At 33.1% G+C, this 27316-nt stretch overlaps 1 protein-coding gene across 1 annotated transcript in view; it reads left to right on the top strand.

Annotated features, from left to right (window-relative positions):
- Positions 1 to 3422: 3422 nt before the first annotated feature.
- The window catches only part of RSPO2 (R-spondin 2), a 205303-nt gene continuing 181409 nt past the window's right edge, over positions 3423 to 27316 (top strand). The window contains exons 1-2 of the mRNA XM_053713192.1: positions 3423 to 3825; positions 4193 to 4453. Of these exons, the coding sequence (XP_053569167.1) occupies positions 4360 to 4453 (94 nt within the window). The 5' untranslated portion in view covers positions 3423 to 3825; positions 4193 to 4359. The remainder of the gene's footprint in view (positions 3826 to 4192; positions 4454 to 27316) is intronic.

Genomic DNA, 27316 nt, shown 5'->3' with positions numbered 1-27316 from the left:
AATTCTTGTGAACTGCTTGTGCAATGCCGCCCCCTGCAAATTCACGAACAATCGGCCGCTAGCAGGGGATGTCAATCAACCTGATTGCATTCGAGCGGCTTGATTTCTGTCCGCGGCCTCAGAGTTGGTGGACAAGTTATGAAACAGTGGTCTTCAGACCGTTACTTCATAACTTCTGTTTCCGGTGAGCCTAAAGGCTCGCGCGAAAACAAGGGCATTAAGTTCCATACGGATCTTCATAAATCGGCCCCTATATCTCTGCCCTTTAGACTGAACAACTCTACAAACACGGCAAAAACATTAGTTTCAGAATTCCATCTCCATTATTTCTGACACAAATACATTAGATATTACCATAGTGAAAACTAATAACAAAAAAAGTTGTTTATTTAAAATCTAAAGGATATGATATAGAGGTCAGACAGTGTGCTTGCATTTAGTCACTCAAAGAAAATGGAAAAGAGTACACAAACATGACTCAAAAGCAGCATATAACTGGTAATTATATATTCAATACAAAGTACAATTATATAATTCAGTCTGATAAGATGTATCATAATGGTATTTTTGTTTCCTAGTGGCTAATTAATGGCCACTTTTAGACTATATCTATATATTTATCAATTTATATACACACACAAAAAATTGAAACAGTTACAGGCTTGTACTTCAGTGTTCCATTGTGACTTGTATTATATGTAACATTAAAACAAGGAAATGACTAGAAATCAAAACTGACGCATTTCGCGCTGCACGTAGTGTTCTCTCATAGAATGAAAATGTCCAGACTGTTCAGTATTTGATATCATAAGTACCAGGAAATTAAAACATTAGATACAAAATCATTACTGGAAATAACTGATATAAATATTAGCTTATATTCATATGTCTATGCTTTGGTATTGCTTTAAAGGGATATGGAACGCAAACATTTTCTTTTGTGATTTAGTTAGAACATACAATTTAAATTTTTTTTCCCAATTTACTTCTATTATCAAATTTGCTTTGTTCCTATGATATTCTGTGTTGAAGAGATACCTAGGTAGGCATCTGGACCACTACATGGCAGGAAATAGTGCTGCCCTCTAGTGCTCTTGTAAATGTATAACTTTCTTGCTAAACTGCTACCACTCCAGAAATGGGATGGTTTCTAAGCATATGTCCCTGCTTTTTAACAAAAGATACCAAGAGAATGAAGAAAATTTTCGTAAATTATTAAAGAGATATGAAACACAACAATGTTCTTTTGTGATTCAGACAGACAGAGCATACAATTTTAAAAAAGTTGTTCAATTTACTTCTGTTATGAAATTTGCTTAATTCCCAAGATATTCTGTATTGAAGAGATACCTAGGTATGAGTCTGGAGTACTACATGGCAGCAAATAGTGGTGCTATTGCAATTGGATACCAGTTTTACAAAACTGCTCCCATACAGACACATGAGCTTATGCCCCTGATTTTCAACAAAAGATACCAAGAGAACAAAGAAAATTTGAGAATAAAAGTTAAAGAGGCACTGAACCCAATTTTTTCTTTCTTTCATGATTCAGATAGAGCATGCAGTTGTAATCATCAACTTTTTAATTTACTCCTATTATCAAATTTTCTTCATTCGCTTGGTATCTTTATTTGAAAAGCAAGAATGTAAGTTTAGAAGCCGGACCATTTTTGGTTCCCAACCTAGGTTGTCCTTGCTGATTGGACAGCACCAATAAAACAAGTGCTGTCCATGTACTGAAATCAAAATTGGCTGGCTCCTTAGCTAAGATGCTTTCTTTTTCAAATAAAGATAGCACGAGAACGAAGAAAATTGATAATAGGAGAAAATTAGAAAGTTGCTTAAAATTGCACGCTCTATCTGAATCATAAAAGAAAACATTGGGTTTAGTGTCCCTTTAATTAGAAAGTTGAATCGCACGCTCTATATGAATCATGAAAGATTTTTTTTGAGTTTCATGTCCCTTTAACATAATATTCAAATTAGTTAATCCAATATAATATTTATAATATTTCAGCAGTTTTAAAATAGGCAAACTGCTAAGTATAAATTGACTAATTTATAAGTAAATATGGTATAGAGAAATATATATATAAAAAACTACTAAACTATAAACAAATATTAGGGATAAAGAAAACCTCATAATCCAAATGTGCTATACATTTTATATGAACAGAGTAGTGTGTGCCCATTTTAATATCAGTCTATTGGTGTTGATTTAGGTAACTAAATTCAGTTTTTCAGATTTTGCAATAAATGATACATACATCAAGCTTTATCAGAGTACAAATGAACTTCTTCCTAAACACACACAATTAAATCAGCTGAAGCAAAGCTAAACAGATTAGTTGTATACATGGGTGTGTAAGGTCTCACACTTTAGGTATATATAGACCCTCTAGTGGTTAGTTAAACAACATTGCCTAATGATACAACACAGTCTGATAATTCTACAAATCAATGACAATTTATAAATTAATAACATATGAAAACTTATTTTTAATTGAATTAAATGATAAAGAAATATCAAATAATTTTAAATGAGTTCTGACTTTACATTATAACGATTTTAAATCCCATTTTATCTATGTAACAAGTACATTTTATAATTGTGTAGAATCTTTTTTTTCACAAGCATTTTCAACTAGCTGATATTACCGTTTTAACATATCTAACGTTATTCTTATTAAATCAACTGTCTTAAATCAGGTCCACATGTATACATTAAAACACAAAATTATGAGAAAAGTCAGTTACCCTCCCACCCTTCCCAATTGGTTTTTAAATTTTAATTTTTCTGTAGCCTATAAAATGATCAAATTACTATGTAACCAATTACTCACTCTGTTCTTTAAAACTGACTTAAACTACATTTATGTTAGTCTTTTGTCAGCGTCCCAAAAAAACGTTAAGCAATAATGTCTTTGGAACACTTAAGATTTGCCTCTAATATTAATGTGTGCATTTATTTTATGGTGCTAAATATGCGATTTAGCTGTATTGGCAAACTAGCTAAGAAGCATAAAATATTATGCTTTTTCATGTCTTTCAATTTATCTTAGTAAATCAAACCATACATAGCTGCAGTTGGCTTAGGGTTAAGCCACAAAGTCAGTGATGTGCCAGGTTCTTGCTCTGTCTCCAAAACAAAAGGTACAGAGTGCTCTTTTTCCAGCTGCAAATCAAGTACATTAAAACTTCCAGCCCATGGCAAAGACTCACAAGGAGCTTGTATGCTGGGGCTGACATGCACCACAAATGTGTGTTAAACAATTACTACAAGAACTAAAGTGTGGAAGCTGTTTATCTGAAATGTGTGATAGGCTGGAGGAGGGGAAAGAGGAGGATCTGGTTAGAAAGGACTTTAGCTTTATTTAGGACCTGCAGTGAGCTGAGAGTAGATGCTGTGTGTGTGTTGAGAGGACCATAGCACCACCTATACATTAAAGCATCAAACCTGCAAGCAGAGAGGAATAGGCTCAGAGACCTCACATCATTCAACATCTGATTGTACAAAGGCTCTGCAGTTACAGAGGAATTGCAAAAGGGCTGCTCTCTCCTCTCAGGATTGTACAAATTTAACAGCAAAGTGCAGGATGAGCACATTACAAAAACTTATTCAATAGAGAGAGAAATTATGTTTGTGGATTGTTAGTGATTTTTTTTTTGTTGCCTGGATCATTCTGCATTCACCTTCTAACCCACTGGCATAAACTTTTCAGAGGCAAATGTGCAAATGAACTTCGCTTGTAATCTGATCATTTTCCCATCTAATTAATGACAGGGGGTTATTGAAAAGAAACGTATTGATATTTCCTACTTAAGGTAAACTGATATTTATTTTTCTTTAATTCTTTTTTTTTTTTTTTTTTTTTTTCCTTCAAGTTTGTTTCATGCATTATAATGAAGCAGAGATGTTGGGATAACAGGTGAATATTTTAGTGGCTACTCCATTTAGATGGATCCCATTAACTCCAGTTATTTGATTATGATGATTACCACTTTTAAAGGATGTGGCTAAGAGTTAATTCATTAAACACCTATATCAATGCTTAATTCCTATTACATGTAGTGTTTCTAGAACAAAACATCTCAGCTGTATAACAACTAAATATAATTATCTTCTAAATATAAATGCTGCACTAAATTTACAAACTTTTTTTTTTCTCCCCATTTTAATTGAAATAAACAGGATTTAAGTTCTGGCTACTTGTGAGACGTCCTTGGGAAACCACCAATACAAGTGCTTCTGAATCATCATCTGTCTATTGGTTCTCCATCCTAAAGGATCAGCTTTTTTTATTTATTTACCAAGGAGAACTATTTTTCCCAACTACATTGGCAATTGACATCGTACTAATGCAGTTTAAATTGTTTTCCTTTGCTCTTCTCATCCTGAACTGTATGGATTACAGCCACTGCCAGGGAAACCGCTGGAGACGCAGTAAGAGAGGTCAGTGCCTGCCTAGGGACTCTATGGGGAGGGGGAGATCAGACCACAGGGCTGTAAGTGATACAGGAACACACACGTGTCTTCCAGTAAACATTACAGCCGTTTCATATATTATCTGTATATGTTACTCTCACAGGTAAAATGCTGTGGCTTGATGTTATCTGATATGTCTCTGGAAACGAGATTTATTGAAGTATTTACTGTGACTGCTCTCTATTTTTTTATTATTGGATACTGTAGCTGTAGTTAGAGGGTATAAATGATCCAGTTAGTGATACAATGTTGCAAAGCTGTATATTTACATTATAACTTCTGACACACTTGAGTATTTGTGTATGTATATATATGTGTGTGTATGTATGTATATATATATATATATATATATATATATATATATATATATATATATTCAATTGATTATATGTCTATGCTTTATTTAATGAATAAATGTATGCAGTTTGTAAAACTAGCAGTAAGAAATTTGTTTATGATAAGAAAATAAGTGAGCCAATTGTGTATGTGTGATATATATATATATATATATATATATATATATATATATATATATATATATATATATATATATATATATATATATTGTGTGTGATTGTTTAAAAGCTTTTTTTTTTTTTTTTTTTTTTTTGTTAACTCAAGAATTAAAGCTATTTGTGTCATTTTTAATCCTGGCTTTAATTCTGCACTATATGTATTTGTTGTTGCTGATACCAAAAAAGCAAGCTTCTTTCCAATAAATGAAAATAAAAAAAAAAATAAAGATTCACAATGTAAGACATCCTATATAAATACATAAAAAGTTTTTTAATGTAGAATTTAAGCACAATGCACACGCCAGATGTTATCTGTTTTATGGGACAGTATTCTAGAGTGAGATGACAAAAGTATATAAGCTTTGGATCTGGCAAGATTTTGTCTAGATCAGTTGTAGTATCATTGACCATTTTGAAAGAAAGTTAAAGGGACAGTCTACTCCAGCATTTTTATTGTTTAAAAAGACAGATAATCCCTTTATTACCCATTCCCCAGTTTTACATAACCAACATGGTTATATTAATATACTTTTTTATTTACCTCTGTGATTACCGTGTATCTAAACCTCTGCAGACTGCCCCCTTATTTTATTTATTTTGACAGACTTGCATTTTAACCAATCAGTGCCCTCTCATAAGCAACTCCACGGGTGTGAAAACAATGTTATCTATATGACACACACGAACAAATGCTCTCTAGCTCTGAAAAACTGTCAAATGCTTTCAGATGAGGCAGCCTTCAAGGGCTTAGAAATTAGCATATGAGCCTACCTAGGTTCAGCTTTCAACAAATAACACTAAGAGAATAAAGCAAATTTGATGATAAAAGTGAATTGGAAAGTTGTTTAAAATTACATGCCCTATCTGATTCATTAAAGTTTAATGTTCACTAATAAACTGTCCCTTTTTAATACCAAAGAGTGCTTATTTCAAACACAACTTCTAAATATCAGCTTTAACATGTATGATACATCCCAAAATAAACCCTAGTACAATTTTTGTTCAATTTTGTGTAAGAACATACAAAGGTAAAAAAAAATAAAAATATTTGATTATCACTTTACCTCATGCCAACACGTGGGGAGTACGTCATACTCTGGTTTAATACTTCTGGACACCAACGTTTTGCGTATATCTTTTTTTTTTTTTTTTTTTTTTTTTTTTTTTTTAAAGAACCTGATATATAATTTGGAACATTTAATAATATGAACAAACTTCAAAATTAGATTTTTTTTTTTTTTTTTTTTTTTTTATATAGATGAACATTACAATATAAACTAAACTTTTATGATTCAGATAGGGCATGCAATTTTAAACAACTTTCTAGTTTACTTATAATATTAACCTTGTTTCATTTTCTTGGCATCCTTTGTTGAAGATCATATCTAGGAAGGTTCGGGGGGAGCTAGCAGCTGATTAGTGGCTGCACATATGTTTTCTATAATTGTCGTCCTAGTAGTGCACTGCAGCTACTTCAAAAAAGGATACCAACAGAATGAAGCACTTTTTATAATAAGTAAACTGAAAAGTTGTTTATAATTGTATGCTTTGAATCATGAAAAAAAAAATTGGCTTCGATGTCCCTTTAAGGGCATCATAATACCAATTCAGGATGCTTTTCACAACAAGAGACTGCTAATTCATGTGGGTCATATAGATAAGTGTGCTGACTGTGCTCTTTCCCGTGGAGTTGTGCATGACACAGCACTCATTGGCTAAAATTCAAGTCAATAGATAATACATAAATAGCCATGTGATCGGGGGCTGTCCGAAGAGGCTTAGATACAAGGTAGGGTTGCCACCTGTCCCTTAAAATACAGAACACTTATAAGTTACACATGCTGCAGGGTGTGCAGGCAGGAATATAAATAGTGCTGTCCAGAAACACAATAAATGTTCCTCCCTGCACACCCTGCAGCATGTGTAACTCATAAGTGTCCAGGAAAACATGGCTGAGGTGGCAACCCTAATACAAGGTAATCCGAGGTAAAAAATGTATTAATATAAGCACGTTGGCTGTGCAAAACTGGGGGAATTGGTAATAAAGGGATTATCTATCCTTTTTAAACAATAACATTTTTGGAGTAGACTGTCCCTTTTAAGTATGTTTACCCCCAGCAGCAATATTGTGGCTGTCATAAATCCCAGGCCACAATATAATCATAATGTGGCTGCCATAATTGACTTTAAAGGGACAGTCTACTCCAGAATTTTTGTTTAAAAAGATAGATAATCCCTTTATTACCCATTCCCCAGTTTTGCATAAGCTGCACAGTTATTTTAATACACTTATTACCTCTGTGATTACCTTGTATCTAAGCCTCTGCAGATTGCCCCTTATCTCAGTGCTTTTGACAGACATGCAGTTTAGCTAATTAGTGTAGACTCCTAAATAACACCACAAGAGTGAGTACAATGTTATCTATATGACACACATGAACTAGTACTGTCTAACTGTGAAGAACTTTCAAAATGCTCTGAGCTAAGAGGAGAGAGGAGGTTTATAACTGTTTTAGAAATCAGTTTGAGCATGCCTAGGTTTATTTTTTCAAAAATAACACTAAGGGAACAAAGCTAATTTGATAATAAAATTATATTGAAAAGTTGTTTAAAATTGCATACCCTATCGGAATCATGAAAGTTTAATTTTGACTATACAGTCTCTTTAAGTTAAGGTGATCATATTGCCGCTTTGAAAAATACATATGTCAGGGTTCTTATACAAAACCTTTATTTAAACAGCCCTGGCACATATTTTTCATGTGTCCCTTTTTAAAGCGGCAATATGGTCACCCTACTTTAAGTCCATATGTGCAAATTTCATTTAACACCCTTAGATGCTAGTTCTAGTTAATCCTAAATCTTAATTTTCACAAATGGTTTTTATGTGTCCTTTAGAAGGCAGCATTCTTCTAGCAAAATCTAGGTATGATTGTATGTCTAAGATTCCTCTCAATGTGGTTCACAATAATGCAAGCAGAAAAAAGTGCCAATTGCTGCTTGAACACAGGTGAATTAATCAGGATTAGTTACCTTAAAGGGACAGTCAACACCAGATTTTTTGTTGTTGTTGTTTTAAAAGATAGATAATCCCTTAACCCTTTAAGGACGCAGCTTTCAGTTTGCTCAATTGTTTTATGACGGAAAAATTCCGTCATATGTCCTTAAGAGGTTAATTACCAATTCCCCAGTTTTGCATAACCAACACAGTTATAATAATAATAATAATAATAATAATACACATTTTACCTCTGTAATTACCTTGTACCTAAGCCTCAGCAGACTGCCCCCTTATTTCAGACAGACTTGCATTTTAGCCAATCAGTGCTGTCTCCATGGTAAATTCACATGCATGAGCTCAATGTTATCTATATGAAACAAATTAACTAATGCCCTCTAGTGGTGAAAAAACAGATTATAGGCGGCCTTCAAGGTCTAAAATAGCATATGAACCTCCTAGGTTTAGCTTTCAACTAAGAATACCAAGAGAACAAAGCAAAATTGGTGATAAAAGTAAATTGGAAAGTGGTTTAAAATTACATGCCCTATTTGAATCATGAAAGGGTTTTTTTTTTATTTTTTTTATTTTGGACTTGAATGTCCTTTTTTTAAAGGACCACTAAACACAGTAGATTTGCATAATCAACAAATGCAAGATAAGACAATACATTAGCATTTACTCTGAATTTCAAATAAGTAGTAGATTTTTTTTTTTTCTAACAAATTTGAAAGTTATGTATATTTCCACTCCCCCTGTACCATGTGATAGCAATCAGCCAATCACAAATGCATATACGTATGGTCTGAGTTCTTGCACATGCTCAGTAGGAGCTGGTGACTCAAAGTGTAAATATAAGATTGTGCATTTTTTTTTTTTTTTTTTTTTTTTTTATGGAAGTAAATTGGAAATGTGTTTAAAATTACATGCTGTATCTGAATCGTGAAAATTTTTAATTTGACCTGAGTGTTCCTTTTAAGTTGTGTACTGGGAAAATGAAACCTTAGCTTGGTGAGGATGGTGTTAGGAAAACCAAATAAAGTCCCAAGTTTTTTTTTTTAAAGGGACACTGAACCCAAATTTTTTCTTTCATGATTCAGACAGAGCATGAAATTTTAAGAAACTTTCTAATTTACTCCTCTTATCAAATTTTCTTCGTTCTCTTGCTATCTTTATTTGAAAAAGAAGCTTTTTGTTTGGTTCAGACCTCTGGACAGCACTTTTTTATTGGTGGATGAATTTATCCACCAATCGGCAAGAATAACCCAGGTTGTTCACCAAAAATGGGCCGGCATCTAAACTTACATTCTTGCATTTCAAATAAAGATACCAAGAGAATGAAGAAAATTTGATAATAGGAGTAAATTAGAAAGTTGCTCAAAATTCCATGCTCTATCTGAATCACGAAAGAAAAAAAAAATTGGGTTCAGTGTCCCTTAAAATGAAAATCAAGAATGGCAAATCCTAACTTTCCACAAATAAACTGACTCAAAGTTTAGATATAACTTATTTTATAATTTTACTTAAAGAGACAGTCTAGTCAAAATTAAACTTTCATGATTCAGATAGGGCATGCCATTTTAAACAACTTTCCACTTTACTTCTATTAACTAATTTGCTCAATTCCTTAGATATTCTTTGTTGAAGAAATAGCAATGCACATGTGTGACCCAATCACATAAGGCCTCTATGTGCAGCAACCAAACAGCAGCTACTGAGCATATCTAGATATGCTTTTCAGCAAGTGATATCAAGAGAATGAAGCAAATTAGATAATAGTAAATTAGAAAGTTGTTTAAAAAGACATGCTCTTTCTAAATCACGAATGAAAAAAAATTGGGTTTCATGTCCCTTTAAGACCCCAGTATTTCTTCTTCCAGTGGTGTATTCATTACCTATTGTATTTTGCATGTTTAAAAAACAAACAAACAAAGAAAAACAAAACTGCTGATTCTTTGAAGAACAAACTTATTGTCTAGTCCCAAAAAGTTTATATTGTTCTATTTTTCCATTAGAACATATAATTGTAAAATAATGTACCATTAGTATATAGTGTTACCTTCACCCAGTCATCACCATGTTCTTAAAATGTTACAATATCTATTAGCAAAACTGTTATTTAAACAGAATTTAAAGATGAAAAAGTAAAATTATATACATTACCAAAATATTTAACATTCTAATTGGAATTTACGTGTGGTGGTTTTTTTTTTTTTTTTTTTAAATAACCTATTTATAGTCTTTCAAAATTTTTAAAATGTTGACCAGACTCTGTGATGAAAGATCAATGAAATAGGTAAGAAATGTCAGGTTAGCTTCCTTGTAAAGGCTAATTGAGCTGTATGTGTTCACACAGGACATATGATTTCTTTCATGCTCTGCGGTCTGGAAGTTCTTCAGAGTGGAACTTATGAATGTGAATTGGCAGTTTAACGTAAACATGAGTTTTTGGCTCCACAATTTACATTATATACACTTTTTCTCTAGTCAGATTGCTCCCTTTTAAATAAAAAAAAAAAAATTTTTTATATCAGATAAACACTTGACGTTCAGGCTATAAGTGGTTAACTATATTGTGCTCCGCCTCAAGATGTACTGGCAAATAGCCATGAAGCAGTTTTAGAAGCCATGTTTCAGAGCAACCAGCAGAAGGTTTATGCAGAGAAAGGTATGTGTTCTTATGTAATTGGGAATTAAAATGGTTGCTTTGCTTCTTAGTCATTATTTAGTTATTGTGGTAGTATTGTTTATATGTAGAGAAAAGCAACAGGCTAGTCATTATATTTAACAGATATATGCATTGTGTGCTTTTACTAATTTTAGGCCTAGGGATTTGACAATTGTAATCTAAAAGTGTAGTTGAAATAAAATGTGTGGTGAATCAATTTATGGTGCAATATGTTAATGAAATATAAAATAGTAATTATTGTACATTTTATAGAATGCATACAGATAATCAATAAAACCAATCTCCAGCTTTCATGGCACATGTCCTCTCCAGCTATTAGCATGAAGATTACTCTACTCTGAAGTATAACCATTTTAGTTAGTGTATATAGTTATCCCACAAGATGACTCCCAGATAGGTTCTTGGGTTTCAAACATTTGAAGTCTTTAAAAAAAAAAAAAAACACATTTTGTTTTCTATTACAAATCCTCTGAAATAAATGTCTCTGAATCAGCATTTTAGAAATCTGAGGGAAAAAAACCTTGATCCAAAATATCAGTTGGAGTTGTCTCAAAAGGCATGACGTGAGGTGTTTTTATGTATTTATGAAGTATGATAATTACTGTTTTTTCATTCCAGCTGATTTCTGGCCTTTTATGTCGCAGTTGGTTAATGTATTGGCAGGTTTTGCAGAAAGAATACAATTTTGTACTTTTTCTCAATGATTTATGCACTGTGCTTATATACAGTGAGGTAGATATCATTTTTCTGCATCTCTATAATACAGCTCATCCAAAGATCAGTGTTATTGAATATCAAAACCATATATCCTGGTGATGTTTTACAGACTGCATTGACTGACAAAGTTTGTTACCATTAATTAAAGGGATTTGAAACCCAAAAATGTTCTTTTTGGATTTAGACGGAGGATACAATTTATAAAGAAAAAAAAAAAAAAAAAAAAGTTTCAAATTTGCTTAATTCCCATTTTATTCTATTTTTGAAGAGATACCTAGGTAGGTGTATGAAGAGCTTCATGGCAGGAACTAGTGCTGCCATCTACTACTCTTGCATATGGGTAACATTCATGCAAAACTGCTCAATATAGTGCTCCAGACACGAACACATTCCTTAGCTTACGTCTCTTCTTTTCAAAAAGATACCAAGAAAATGTAGTGTTAGAAGTAAATTTGAAAGTTATTTAAAATTGTTTGCTCTGAATCTGAAAGAAAACATTGTTTAATGTCCCTTTTTTAATAAAGGATTTAAAAAAAAAAAAAAAAAAAAAAAAAAAAAAGTTTGGAGGAAAGCTTTACAGTTTATAATCGGTATTTGATATCTCATTTTTAGCCTTTATTTTCATTAGAGGGGCACGAAATTCAGATAATTTAAAAAAAAAAAAAAAATCACTGCGTATGAGAAGAAAAAAAGTTGTACACTGTGCTCAAGACACACTCATGCTTTCGAAAAGGCTGCCTTGGTATGCTCTCAGCTTAAGAAGCTAAACATTAATATGTTTGATTCTAGAACTAAATTGTAAAGATTTGTGTTGACTCCCCCCCCCCCCCCTTTTTTTTTTTTTTTTTTTGAGAATTCTGTACTGTAACTGTTTACAGATATAGGAGATACACAGACCCATAAAAAATAATAGGGGGTGAGATTTCTTGGCAAGGAACCTGTCCGCTTGTGTCCAGGGCTAGTGTGGCAGCATCAGCTACTGGTATTTTAATATCGGCAAATGAATGATGTGTAATCCTAACAATCTCTAGCCCATTACAGAGAAGATGAAGAAAAAAGAATCTCTGGCCCATTAGTGCTCCTGAGGACTGGCACTAGAAACTGTAACTGGCAGCATCCTTAGCTAATTTTGTGCACACATTTGCATTCGGTGCAGGGAGCTAATCAATTCTAGATAAAATTAAAAGGGCCAACAAACGTTAACTGGTATGTTTTGTATAGAAAGATGACTATAATAACATACTAGTTTTTTATTAAACACAAAACAAAAATAAGATTTGATGTTGTGATACGCAGTTTCTTTTTTTCCCCATGTGACACAAAAAAACAAAGCAAGACAACCTCCCCCCCCATAAAAAACAATGACTTTACAACGCCTTCTATCTTAAAGGGACATACAAGTACAAAATTAGAATCTTCTGTTGGGTTAGGTCATTTTTATCTTGCACTATTGCAAAGGGGTTAAATACCGAAACCCAGCCCCAGAGCATAAGTGGTCTACTGGGAGCTAACTAAACAGATTGCTCATCAAATGTGTGTAGTCACCAGCTAGCTCCCAGTAGTACATTGCTACTCCTGAGAATACCTATGTATGCTTTTCAATAAAGGATACCAAGACAACAAAGAATATTTGATAACCAAGGTGAATTGAAAAGTCTCTTAAATTTGCATACTCTATCTGATCCACAATTCTTCTTCTGAGAACTTTAAGATCAACTTTTGCTGTAGATTCTTAGTGTAAGGTATAATGTGTGCACACATCTAGGGCAAAAAAATAAATATATATATATATATATATATATATATATATATATATATATATATATATATATATATATATATATATATATATATATATATATTTTTATTTTCTTATTCTCTGTACAAAAATGTTTACACTTGTAAGTTATATTCAGACATAACAAGGACTAACTGTGAGATTGGATTTCCCATAATGTAAGGCATGCTGTGTAAATAATTTATATATTGCAAAAGGCACATTGCTTACAGAGCTATACATAATTATAGCCCAGAAGCAAATTGTTCACAAACTGTGCAGGCTCATGGTGTATCTTAGCATAGCTGCTTTTTGCAATAATTAAAATGATGATACACATCATTGGCCAAATTCCAAGGACAATAAATCTTATGACACTCCAGAGAATCTGATCACATAACTCAGTTATTGATCTTGTGATTTTTACATGTGGTTGCTTATAAGTTCTTATAGACTAATCTCTTGTAACACCCAAATGTCATCTGTCTCTGGCTAATAATCTAGCACTTAAGCTTAGTTAAAACACATCATGGTTTTGATGTGCTTAGGTTAAAAGGTCTCAGTTTTCCCGTACCATATATGACTTCAGCAACCTGTCATATGATTTGCCTGGAAAAAAAAGTATATGTTCCTGTTTTTATTAATACTGTAGTATAGGTGCATTAAGGTTTATGTGCAAACTAAATAAGTTATGGCCCTTTTAAGAGTTGTATGTGTTTTTATAGCATAAAGTGAACCATGTAAAAATTAAAAATGTTATTCCTAAATTGCTGGAAATATAAATAATGAAAATGTGTCACTATGTGATGGTAAATCTGCAATATGTTTAATGCAGGGGAATGATCAAACAATGATCCCTTTATAAGAGACCATTACATATGGAAAAGATGCACAACAGACAATGCAATAACACTTACTTTGCATTTCAAATTAGTAGTAGATGTTTTCTTCTGACAAATGTAAGATTTTAATTTCTCCTTCCTCTGTATTTTGCAACACAGTTCTTTAAAGGGATAAGCAAGTCAAAATTAAACTTTCATAATTCAGACAGAGTGTATCATTTTAAGATACATTCCAATATATTTGTTATCGTATTTCATTTTGTTGACAAGCAATTCCTAAACTTGGTATAGGGACACCAATGCACTACTGAGAGATTTTGGTGGCTACACACACTCATGCCTGTTGTAAATGGCTCACCAGATTTGTTCCACTAGTGCATTGCCACTCTGGGGTTCACTTTTACTATGTGTTTACCCCCTGTTCAGACTTTAAACGCACATTTAGAGCATTTGAGTATTGTACTGTTACTTTTGCACTTATGTTTCTCTAAATGCTGATATGCTACATATTAATTATACTTTAATATTCATTAAATGTTACATAAAAACAAATTTTCCTCCCATCATAAAAAAGGAACTCTGGCGTTTTTTCAGAAATCGTGGAACCCAATAAACCTTGCAAATCCGCTTCTGTTCTATTTTGCAAACACTTCCCCCCCCCACTCTTTCTATTCTGTGAAAGCTGAGACAAATATTTTAATGTTCCTTTTAAAATAAATACAATTTCATCTTAATATTTTTCTTTTCTAAGTAAACCCTAACTTTGGGAGTTTTATTCAGTATGTGGTGTTCTAAAATGGCAATGTAAAAATAGCATTTGCCTGACTGAATTGATAGATGGCTAGATAAAATATCTCTCTATCCATCCACTGGGGTGCTAATATGTATAGAAATACAGATATCCTAGTGGAGATAGACACAGCACTCACTGGTATTTTTGAAGATAAAACTTCACCTTTGTTGGGAAAAATTTAATTGGAAGATATGGGCTTTAATTTTTCCCAATAAAGGTGAAATTTTATCTTCAAAAATACCGGTGAGTGCTTTGTCTCTCCACTAGGAGGTAGGTATGTATATGTGTATATGTATGTATGTATGTATATATAATCACTTACTTACAAGCTCTCAGCTAAGATTAAAAGCAAAAATGGAAGGGCTAGTTACCACATTTGGCCAAATGGGACAAGCCCAGGTACCTCATCAAGGTCCCTTCCAAAACCTGGGACCCTAAAACAGCCACACAATGCAAGCTCTCAATCCAACAAACTGGGAACAAGTGAAGGGTGCACAGACCTGTCTGGGGTTAACTGCCTGTGACTCTGGGGACAGCACAGCTTTCTATGAGCAACCAGGGCTGAGCATGTTGCAGGGCCATGGGATGTCTACCCAGTCCAGTCTGAGAGTGCAGTCCCCTTCCGTGTTTTGTATATGTATAGGGTGATTACATAAGCCTGTGCACCCTTCACTTGTTAACAGTTTGTGGAATGAGAGCTTGCATTGTGTGGCTGTTTTAAGGGACCTTGACGAGGTACCTGGGCTTGTCCCATTTGGCCAAATGTGGTAGCTTTTGATCTTACTTCAAGGAAAGAAATGCCAGGAGTCTGTGTGGTATTAAAAGTAAAATTTAGCTTTTATTCGTTAACATACTAAAATATATGGGATAAGCATATCCCTGTGCCTAACAAACTGGCTGACGCGTTTCGGTAAAAACCGTACTCATAGCCATAAAAACACACGTATAATGGCAACTTAAAAAACCCCTCACTCATACTCTCATTAGATGGAGGTTAATTGGCACACCTGAGCAATCTTTGTTAACCTGTTAAGGGTTATGTAATCATATTTAACAATTCACTTCTAAATGCATATGTATTAAAGGGACATTAAACCCAAATTTTTACTTTCATGATTCAGATAGAGAATACCATTTTAAACAACTTTCTAATGTACTTCTATTATCTAAATTGCTCCATTCTCTTGATATTATTTCCTGAAAAGCATATCTAGATAGGCTCAGTAGCTTCTGATTGGTGGCTGCAAATAGATGCCTCGTGTGATTGGCTTATTGGCATTGCTATTTCTTTATCAAAGGATATCTAGAGAATGAAGCAAATTAGATAATAGAAGTAAATTGGCATGTTGTTTAAAATTTAATTATCGGTCTGAATCATGAGATGCTAATTTTTTTTTATTTTTTTTTGGCTTAAATGTTCCTTTAAGCTGTCAACTCCTATTATTATTGTATTATTAAATTGTAACATTATTTAATTATATGTTTTAGGGAAGAGAGAGAGAGTAAAAAAGGAGACCTTATAGTACCTCCGGCATAAGTTAGTGTTAGCTTTGTCCATGTAGTTAAATGCTAATAAACTTTATCAAGGACTGACAAAAGTTTTTATATAATATATGCATTACTCCTGCTATAACTCCAGCCTTAGTTACTGTTTTTAGCGCTTAATCTTAGCTGAGAGCCTGTAAGTGAGTGCTGGACTTTCTCTGTGTGTTGTATTACATTTTTAATTGTAATTATATAATTAGTTTTGTATAATCTTTATTTTAATACCTTCACATGCTATAGTATTATACTATGGGCAAGATTTATAGTGGGGCGAATGCACTGATCAATTGCAGGCCTGAGCCATACAACGGATGTTTATGAAGCAGCAGTTTAAACCTCTGCTTTATAAACTCTACGACAATTTGGAGTTTGCGGATAAATATCACTCTGGAGTAGTTCGACCGGGGTGATTGACTACCTCTATTCTTGCACCAGGATGGGGGGGGGGTTGGGTATTGCACAAACGTTCCCCCATGCAATGTTAAAAGGAATGGAAGCCCTTCTGTCTATATAACCCAAGTTCTCTCCTAAATTAGGGGTCAACAAATCTATTTAAAATTTAGGAGCCAGACAGTTGTATTTGTGTAATATGGAAAATAACCCAAAAAGTTAGGATCCCATGGCTCTTAATTTGTCAAACCCTGCTCTAAATTCTACATTTGTGTAGAATTTGGGCTATCACCATGTCAGATTCTGTCCTTCCCCTTTTTTTTTTTTTTCTTATTTGTCAATGTAATGCACGCCGTTTAATTTTCATGATGTATCTATAGTGACCTGAATCCCAAAAGTTTTATTTCATGATTTAGATAGAGCATGCAAATTTATTTATATTATCTAATTAGTTTCTTCTTTGTATCCTTTGTTGTTAAGTATACCTAGGTAGGCTTAGAAGCTGCTGATTGGTGGCTATGCATATATGCATCTTTTCATTGGCTTTCAGACAGCTTCTAGTAGTGCATTACTGCTCATTTAGCAATTAAAGGGACAGTCTACACCAGAATTTGTATTGTTTTGATTAATCCCTTTATTACCCATTCCCCAGTTTTGCATAACCTACACAGTTATATTAATATACTTTTAACCTCTATGATTATCTTGTATCTAAGCCTCTGTAAACTGCCCCCTTATTTCAGTTCTTTTAGCAGACTTGCAGTTTAGCCAATCAGTGCCTGCTCCCAGATAACTTCACGTGCACGAGCACAGTGTTATCTATATAAAAACATGAACTAACACCCTCTAGTGGTGAAAAACTGTTAAAATGCATTCTGAAAAGAGGTGGCCTTCAAGGTCTAAGAAATTAGCATATGAACCTCCTAGGTTAAGCTTTCAACAAAGAATACCAAAAGAACAAAGCAAAATTGGTGATAAAACTAAATTGGAAAATTGTTTAAAATTACATGCTCTATCTGAATCATGAAAGTTTATTTTGGCCTAGACTGTCCCTTTTAAGTAAATATGAGTTGTCTAAGAACTAAGTCAAACAGCACTAGCCTATCCCAGCAGTTGCACATCTCACAAGGTGTAACCCAAATGAACAAATACACAAAATAGAAAAAAGGGGTGTGGGAGGTGCCAACGGGAGTCTGTTTACAATGGAAACCATTTATAAGTAAATATTGATACCCAGTTAATTAAATCCTATGCAAGAAGGTTCATAATTCTGTTTAGTATTAAATTAATAATTTATTGTTCCACAAGGCGAATAAAAAAAAAAGATCAACTAATCTTTCGCAATCCTACTTAAAAATCATAATATCTCTATTGACTTCAATCTTAAAATAAACTAATAACAGCTATTATATATTCGAGGCAATATTATTCCAATAACGTTATTGGTGAAGAAATACGTAGCAGTATTTTTACTCAATAGGGGTTATTAACACAAAATATAATTTGTAACACTTTGTGTAGTATTCCATATGATACTTTTAGAACACACTATGCACATATTTGTAAAAGTTATTACATATCAGTGGAATGTATCTGCGTTAAATCGGCAGCGTATTCACTAGTGATCTTATCCCAAATTTGACTGAATTCACAATCCCAAATGTAAATTAATTTGCTTAATAGCTTTAAGTAAAATAAACCCGGGGAAGTCTAAACTACCGACACTAGCTTGTGTACAGCTGATAAACATTATCCGAAAACTGCAAGATCAGAGTGAATCAGGTGGTGAGAAATTGAGCTGCGAGAACCACTGACTTACAGTGTGAAAAACCGGAGGATCTATCGAAGTGAGGTGGTAAGGAATTGAGCCGTCACCATCAGTCTGTGTGAACCGCTGCTAACAGTGTCAAACATTAAAGGTATAAACTGAGCAAGCTGGTAATATCATAAATACATCATAACAGCAGGTACTATTTATAACACTGCCCATGGAATAATATTTTGGAGAGTTAATTGACTTCAAGCTATTAAGCAACTTAATTTACATTTGGGATTGCCAATTCAGTCAAATTTGGGATAAGATCACTAGTGAATACGCTGCTGAGTTAACGCAGATACATTCCACTGATATGTAAGAACTTTTACAAATATGTGCATAGTGTGTTCTAAAAGTATCATATGGAATAATGCACAAAGTGTTACAAATTATATTTTGAGTTAATAACCCCTATTGAGTAAAAATACTGCTACGTATTTCTTCACCAATAAAATAAGGGTTTATTTTAACGTAATTGGAATAATATTGCCTCAAATATATAATAGCTTTTATTAGTTTTATTTTAAGATTGAAGTCAATAGAGATATTATGACACCGGTGTCGTTAGATTTATAACTAGGATTGCGAAAGATTAGTTGATCTTTATTTTTATTTTGTTTTTATACGCCTTGTGGAACAATAAATTAATTTACTACTAAACAGAATTATGAACCTTCTTGCATAGGATTTAATTAACTGGGTATCAATATTTTACTTATAAATGGTTTCCATTGTAAAGACTGCCGTTGGTGCCTCCCACGCCCCTTTTTTTCTATTTTGTTCATTTAGCAAAGCATAGAGCTGAGCAAATAAGATAATAGAAATAAATTGGAAGGTTGTTTAAAAGTGTATGATTTATCTGAATAATTAAAGAAAATGTTTGTTTTTCATGTCCCATAAATGTAATCTTTTTGGATGTGGTGTTTGTTTTTGTTATATATAATTTTATTTTAGATGGTTTAAATTTTTCTTGGAATAGATTACTGTTTTCTAAACTATTGAAATTTTTTATAATCTAAATAAATTTTAAATGTAAATTTGAATCTAAGCAGTGCCAATTAATAGTATAGAGCACCCACCTGGACATTTCAGTTATTACACTTCTTTTTTTTATTTTTTATATTATAAAACAGGTTCCCTTTTTTGACATAATAAATTTTTTTCAATAATAAATATACACAATTCTATTCTACATCTGGTTAAAAAAAAATGCTAAAAATTCATGTTCAATGTGTTTCTCTAACAGCATCTAATTGTACAACTGTTTTTTTCTTAACAAGATATTTACATACCTGTGTTTTAGAACGATATTTTCTAGAGTACAATAAAGCTTAGCTTACTTAATCACACCAGCCTCTCATAAAATGCACCAGCAAAATGGTTTAAACATTTAAAGTCTCATAAATTTTTGAGTAACTTAAACATTAGATTATAAAATGGTTTTATTTTGAAGCTGTTCCAACAGATGTTTTGTTGAATTTTAAACTTTTCAACATGAATTTGGCTGCAATGCTTAAAAGTGACCTGTCAGGCTGTGCCAACAAAGAGTATACTGTGTCTTTAATTAAATGTGGAACTACTTAAACTGCTGGCTAGACAGTGCAGGGTGATAGTTGTTTCTGCTTCACAACCCTTCTTAAGAATTGTATTGTGAGCTAGGGACATGAATTGAGATCTAACTCAAGTAGTGTGAACTGTCCCGTTACAATAACTTAAGCTGGTTTTAATTGATCTCATACCACATAGAGAAACTGGATTAACCACAGAGGTATGTGTTGAATTCGTTCTTTTGGGGAGCGTGTGATTTGCCATGAGAAGTCTCAATATTTATAGGAAACTTTTATTTATTTTTTACATTGCAAATAAAAAAAAAAAAATATATATATATATATATATATATATATGTATGTATGTGTGTAAAATGTATCTGCAATATTGTAAGATACAGTCACAAGACTTTTTTTTTTTCCATTTATCAAGCTTTGCATTTAAATACTTTTTTTTTTTTTTTTTTTTTTTTTTTTTTTTAATAGAAAAATGTATTTATCCCATGTTATAGGTAAGCATGATTTTTTTTTCTCTCCAAATTTGAACTAATATATATATATATATATATATATATATCTCATTGAAATATTTATTATTATTAAAAAAAAATAAAAAAAAATTATATATCTTTCTACAGCCCTGTGACGTGCTTCTGAAAGGGACATTAAACACTTAATACATGTTATAAGCATAGTATTGAGGTTTTTCCATGCCTCCCTCTAGTCATGGGTGCCACCATGTTGAAAAATAGGTTTCAGTGCTGATGTGTTTGCAGATGTGCAGCAACACTCCTTCAGCTATCTGCAGTGACGCCTATGTTCCAAAAATGGCAGATCCTATAATTGGAGGGACTTGCATGATCTATATTTAGTGCCAAATTACAAGTGGAATGGTATTTAACGCTTGTGTGCTAACTCTGCTAGAAGTAAGCTTTTTGCACGTTGGTTAGCGCTCATATTACAAAATCAAAACCACATAGGAACAAGGATATATTGTAAAAGTTCACAATAGGCAGAGTAGAAAACTCTTGTGCTTGATTGTAGGGAATTCACAGAAGGTGTGCATGAAAAATAAAAGGTAAATATGGTGAAGTACGTAGGATCAAATAACAGTCCCCTAGGGAACAATACTCACATTGGAGAGGGCTATAACTAAGCTCTTAGTGAAGGTGCAGATAGGTATAAATCCCATCGGCTCCCAAGGATACTTCCAGGATATCGGGTATAAAATATATTTATTAAAATATAGAAAAAGGGAACACTATAACAGACTGTATTAGTCACAAAGCTTCTGGGCATGTCTGACCGATGTAAGTGAACAGCTTAAAGGGACACTAAACCCAAATTATTTCTTTCATAATTCAGATAGAGCATGCAATTTTAAGTAACTTTCTAATTTTACTCTTATCAATTTTTCTAAGTTCTCTTGCTATCTTTATTTGAAAAAGAAGGCATCAAAGCTAAGGAGCCAACCAATTTTTGGTTTAGTACCCTGGACAGCACTTATTTATTGGTGCTACCCAATCAGTAAGGACAGCCCAGGTTGTGAACCAAAAATGGGTCGGCGTCTAAACTTACATTCTTGCTTTTCAAATAAAGATAGCAAGAGAATGAAAAAAAATAATAGGAGTAAATTAGAAAGTTGCTTAAAATTGCAAGCTCTATCTGAATCATGAAAGAAAAAAATTGGGTTCAGTGTCCCTTTAATGGCTTAACAATTCACATACAAATGTCTGTATTAGTCCCACAGGTACAAGTCTGTCATACATTTCACTGGTTAAATCCACAGGTCATTTCTGATTGGTAGAAAATACTTGGCCGTCATTCTCTCCATCAAAATCAGCTGACCCACGGTGTTACAAACACAGACCTTCACAATCGTCTATATCTGGTTTCAGATATACAACTTTAAAGTAAACTGTTTTCTCAATGCGCACAATTTTTTTTTTTTTTAGGAAGTAAATAGGTTAAAATTTTCTCAAATCTAGTTAAAAAAAAAAATGCTCTGAAAACTTTTGATTAAATTGGTAGATTAAAGCGGGGTTAGTATAAGGCCAAATGCCAAAGTATTTAAAAAAAATTCTTATTCATTTTGAGATGGGTATGTACGGAGGAGGAATTATGGACATTGAGATAAATTAAGATTTGTCTGTTTACTTTATAACTCTATATTTTACCAAACTGTTCAAATAATGAGACGTTTGGGGACCATGTGATCAGGATTTTGTATGTATAGTAAAAGATAATCTGCGTAAAGTGAGAGGTGAATGGAGTTTGATCCTATTGTGATACCTTCCATGTTTGTGTTTCTATTGTAAATGACCAAAGGCTCTATTGCCAAGTTGAAGAGTAGGGGTGAGAGTTGACAACCTTGTCGAGTGCCTCTCCAAGAGGAAAGGTCGAGATTCCTCCCTATTGACTAGACCTGAAGCTTGGGGGGCTTGTGTGTGTATATATAATTTGTATAGGGTTGAGGAAATACAATTTTATTTAAAATGTGTACATAGATGTAAACAAGTGATCCCATTCCACCCTGTCAAATACCTTCTCTGCATCTACCGCAAGGAGACATGTTTCTGGCAGATTCTCTATCCTGCAATCTTGTTTGGCTTGCCAGAAATGAGAAATCGCTGACAATGTTTTACAAATATTTACTACTGAGGAACAATTTTGCATAAAGCCTCTCTGGTCTTTGTGAATAATATCGTTCACCACCTTTTTGAGTCTGTACGCTAATATTGAAGTAAACAATTGGTAATAGTTATTTAGTAATGATATGGGGCAATATGATAAGGTTAGGATCTATATCTGGCTTCAGGATAATACAAATATGTGCATCGGTAAAACCAGAGGAAGGTACCGCCGATCTTTGAAGGTATGCAGAGTATAATTTAGCTAAGGTGAGAATCTTGTCTGTACCTGCCTCCTTTCCTATTTTAATGCTTCATCAAGCTTATTATACTTCCAGAATTTGAATTTTGGAGTTCAAGGTGTCTAGTTCTGGTGTCAATATAGGAATTTTAAATCTTGGCCCAAAAGGTATTTTATTTCTTTTTCCTATCTGTTTGTATACTAAAACCCAAAAATGAGCATTGTATTAATTTTTCAGACATTGATAAGATAAGGAAGCATCTGTGAACAGAAGTGATAAGGTCTGATTTCCTTGCAAGCCCATTTTAATGGGTTGTGGTTCCAAAGAACAAAATCAGCTATTTCATATAGGCAAATATACATAAAGGAGCAATAGACACACTTTCTCATACATGTAATATAAGAAATCATTGGAAACACATTAAGGTGAAGCCAACTTTACAGTACACGATCCATTTAATATATTTGAAAGGGAATATCAATGTTCAGAAAGGTTGTTTTTCTATTTAAAAAAATAAAAATAAAACAAAAGATCATGAATTGAAGTGTGAGAGAAGATATAACCAATATATGTTAATCATATTTTTTTTTTATATTTTTTACAAAGTATAGGAGTATTTGCCTCCTATCAGAGAAGCCATAAAACATGCCTTTTTGAATTTCCGTGAAAATTTAAGCAACTTTCTAATTTACTCCTATTAATGTTTCTTTATTCACTTGCTATTTTTTATTTGAAAAAGCAGGAATGAAAGCTTAGGAGCCGGCCGCTTCCCTGGTGCTGAACAAAAAAAATGTGATAATAGGAGTACAATAGAATGTTGTTTAAAATTGCATTCTCTATCCAAATGATGAAAGAAAAAAAAATGTGTTTAGTATCCCTTTTAAATATGAAAAATTGTGGATTTTCAAGTTCTGAAAATTAAAAAAAAAAAATCTGACAGACTTCACAAGCCTAACCTTGCTACATATGTCACTGATTTGAAGTTTATCTTATAATTTCTGCTGGAGGCAAACATGGGAGGTTTTGTTAACACGGTCATAAGGGCAAACCTTGTCATGTGTGGACTGGCTCCTAAAAATATGGAAAATGTTGGGTAGAGTTTGACCATTGAAGTTTGAAACAAGCTGTTAAGTTGTTATAATGGTCAGACTCTGTCTATAAGTTAAACTATTGGAAGAGTAATTACAATGTGTTTACTATACTGTACTTTTTTTTTTATTTTTTTTTAGAGACAAACTATGAGATTTTAATGATTAAATCATCTGTAGTAAAATAAATTTGCATTAAGTGTTTTACTATTTATTTTGTAATTTTTAAGTCTGAAATTTAAAAAAGAAAGGTAGTACTCTAAAGTAGTTTAGATCAACATTAAAACAGAACAAGTGGTGGTTATAGTTTTGGCTACTGAAAAGTATTTAGTACAGGGGTTGCCAACCTTACGTACCACTAAACTCACAATTTTGAATTCCCAGAAACGCGAACATAATTTTTTTTTTTTTTTTTAAATGTATAAACGTCTATTGTGTGTGTGTGTGTGTATATATAATCTCTATCACTGTACATTACTATTATAACCATAGCTAAGTTTTCATTATGTATATATTTAAACATTTTTAAGAATTATTTTTTTAAATTGCCTAACTGAATGACAGAACTGAGAAAATACTTCCAAATGATAGATGAATGGTGAGTGCCAACTTTTGAGCTGGAAACAGGCAGAAAGTGGGGGGAGGAAAAGAATTATGCTTAAAATCACCACAAGACTTCCAAGTTACCTCCCCAGAAAGGAATTATTCAAAACTACAGACAGACATTATTCATGGACAGACATTGGAGTCATAAATTAAGTTTTTATATCAGAAAACTCTCAATATGGATGTGAGCTAACCATGACTGATGTTACTGGGAATTACTATAATACTGGTGGGATATGGCTGATCTGCTGGATGCCAATTACTGTAATTCAGGCGGAATGGCTTTGTGTGCGGGAAAATTATTAGAATGAAAAATAATTTAGATTTAATTAAAAAAAAAAAGATGGAAGAGAGGAAGCTAAACAGTGATGTAAGTCCATTATTAGGAAACCTACTACAAAGACGGGTAAAGGGAAGAAAATAAATGAAATATAGGATATATTTGTTTTTTTAAGATTATTATTTTTTTTTTATATATACTTTAATTCCACTATTTCAAGCGCTGGCTTTAGAATTGAAGCATCTTTCTCTGAGCAGCGCACAGGATGGGAGGAGTTAAAAATACAATCAAAGCTATGCAACGTGCACAGGGAGATTGTAATTTATAAAGTCACAATATAAAGAGAGAAATAGCAACCAAAATCAGGTTACTATTAGGAAAGACAGGGATTTCAGCACAACCTTTTTAATTGCTAAGCAAATGCAGAGCACCACAATTTGCGGTATGTATAAATTCCTCAAACCATTCACCCACTTACAGGGCATATAAATATTTACTACTTTAAAAAGAGAGACACATTGAACCAAATGAATTAGTACAAAGAGGAGTAGCACTTGAAACAGACATAAATGTAAATTTTATTAAAGTGTTAGGATAGCTGGATCAATAGAAGTATGCTATAGATGTAAACTGACCACACCTCCACTAGAGGATGGTTACGTTCTAAACGTAAAATCAGCCATCATAGTGACCCATGAGGATCTATATCAGTTAAACAGTACTATATTAGTGCCTAAGACAGTTTAGAGTCAGCAATCAACATATCTATATAATGATAATCTATATCAATCATTGTATAGGAGAGCTATAAGTAAACTCCTAGTATTGTGCACAATACACTGATCTGCAGACGTATATACAATCATACACAGGTATTCTGACAAGACAAAAGAGACTAAAAAAAAAATAAAAAATTAGTGTGTGTATGTATATTGTGCAAAGTATTAGAATATCACACCCACTCTGGTGCCGGTGTGTGTGTGGTGGTGGTGGGGGGATAAGCTGCCCTAATGTCTGCGCTACCAAGGCTCACTTAGGAGAAACCGTGAGTTTTGCATATGCTGCTGTAATCTCAGGTATTAATTCACAGGCTTATAAACTGAAAAGAATAGAAGTCTAGAAAAAGAGGTTATGAAGAAAAGGGGGTTTAAGCTAGATTGTAAGGGGGTGTGTATGTATGTATGTATATGTATATATATATTTTAGTGAACACTTATTTAGTGTCTCCAGGAAGTGATATATTGCCTAGATGAAACACAATAATGATACTGTTTAGATAAAGTCTAGCAAAGTATAAATGAGTCCGTGTGGGTAGTAAACCCACACTAATAAAGACAAATGTTCAAAAATAACATGACATTTATAAAAAGGAAGCCGGTGGGTGTGCACTTACTAGAAATTACACCAATCATATGAGGTAAGTTGCCACATCTATTAGTGCTGATCCTCCGGTGATGCCTTGCTTCAGTGTCAGGATGATATCTAACTTCTTGTCTTCTTGGAGTGTGGTGTGCAAATGGCAGGCTGGATTCTGAGATGGTTCTTCCATGGATTCAGGAGTTTTAAACCAGATGCAAAATAAAGAGGGTACATAGCATAATACAGTTTTTTTTTTTTTTTTTGCTTGTTTTTTTTTTTTTTATTAAAACGGATATAAAAACACAAGCCAAATGACCACTCGCACGTATAAGGTATAAATCAAGCACATATGTGACTAAAAACACACTCCTGATAATCCAAAAAGTGTCCTCCAGCTCTCCACATATATATCTCAATGTGAAGCCGTTGGTGGTACACAGACAAGATTAAAAAAAAGTCCAAATAAAGTCTCCAAATCCCGTGTTTCAAAGGGTTAATATCCCTTTTATCTTGTCTGTGTACCACCAACGGCTTCACATTGAGATATAGAGATATATATGTGGAGAGCTGGAGGACACTTTTTGGATTATCAGGAGTGTGTTTTTAGTCTCACATGTGTTTGATTTATACCTCATATGTTTGGGGTATTTACATGTGAGTGGTCATTTGGCTTGTGTTTTTATATCTGTTTTAATAAAAAAAAACTGTATTACGCTATGTACCCTTTTTTTTTTTTTTAATCTAGTTTAATACTCCTGAATCCAGCCTGCCATTTGCACACCATACTCCAAGAAGCTAGATATCATCCTGACACTGATGCATCAGCGGCGGAGCAGCACTGATGGATGCGGAAACGTACCTCCTATGATTGGGGTAATTTCTAGTAAGTGCACACCCACCGGCTTCCTTTTTTATATGTCATTTTATTTTTCAACATTTGCCTTTTATTAGTGTGGGTTTACTAGTACTACCCACACGGACTCCTTTTTATACTTT

This window comes from Bombina bombina, chromosome 5, assembly GCF_027579735.1.
Source record: "Bombina bombina isolate aBomBom1 chromosome 5, aBomBom1.pri, whole genome shotgun sequence".
Taxonomy (NCBI): Eukaryota; Metazoa; Chordata; class Amphibia; order Anura; family Bombinatoridae; genus Bombina; species Bombina bombina.
Note: the sequence above shows the minus strand (reverse complement) of the source record. Positions and strands in the feature narration are given on the sequence as shown.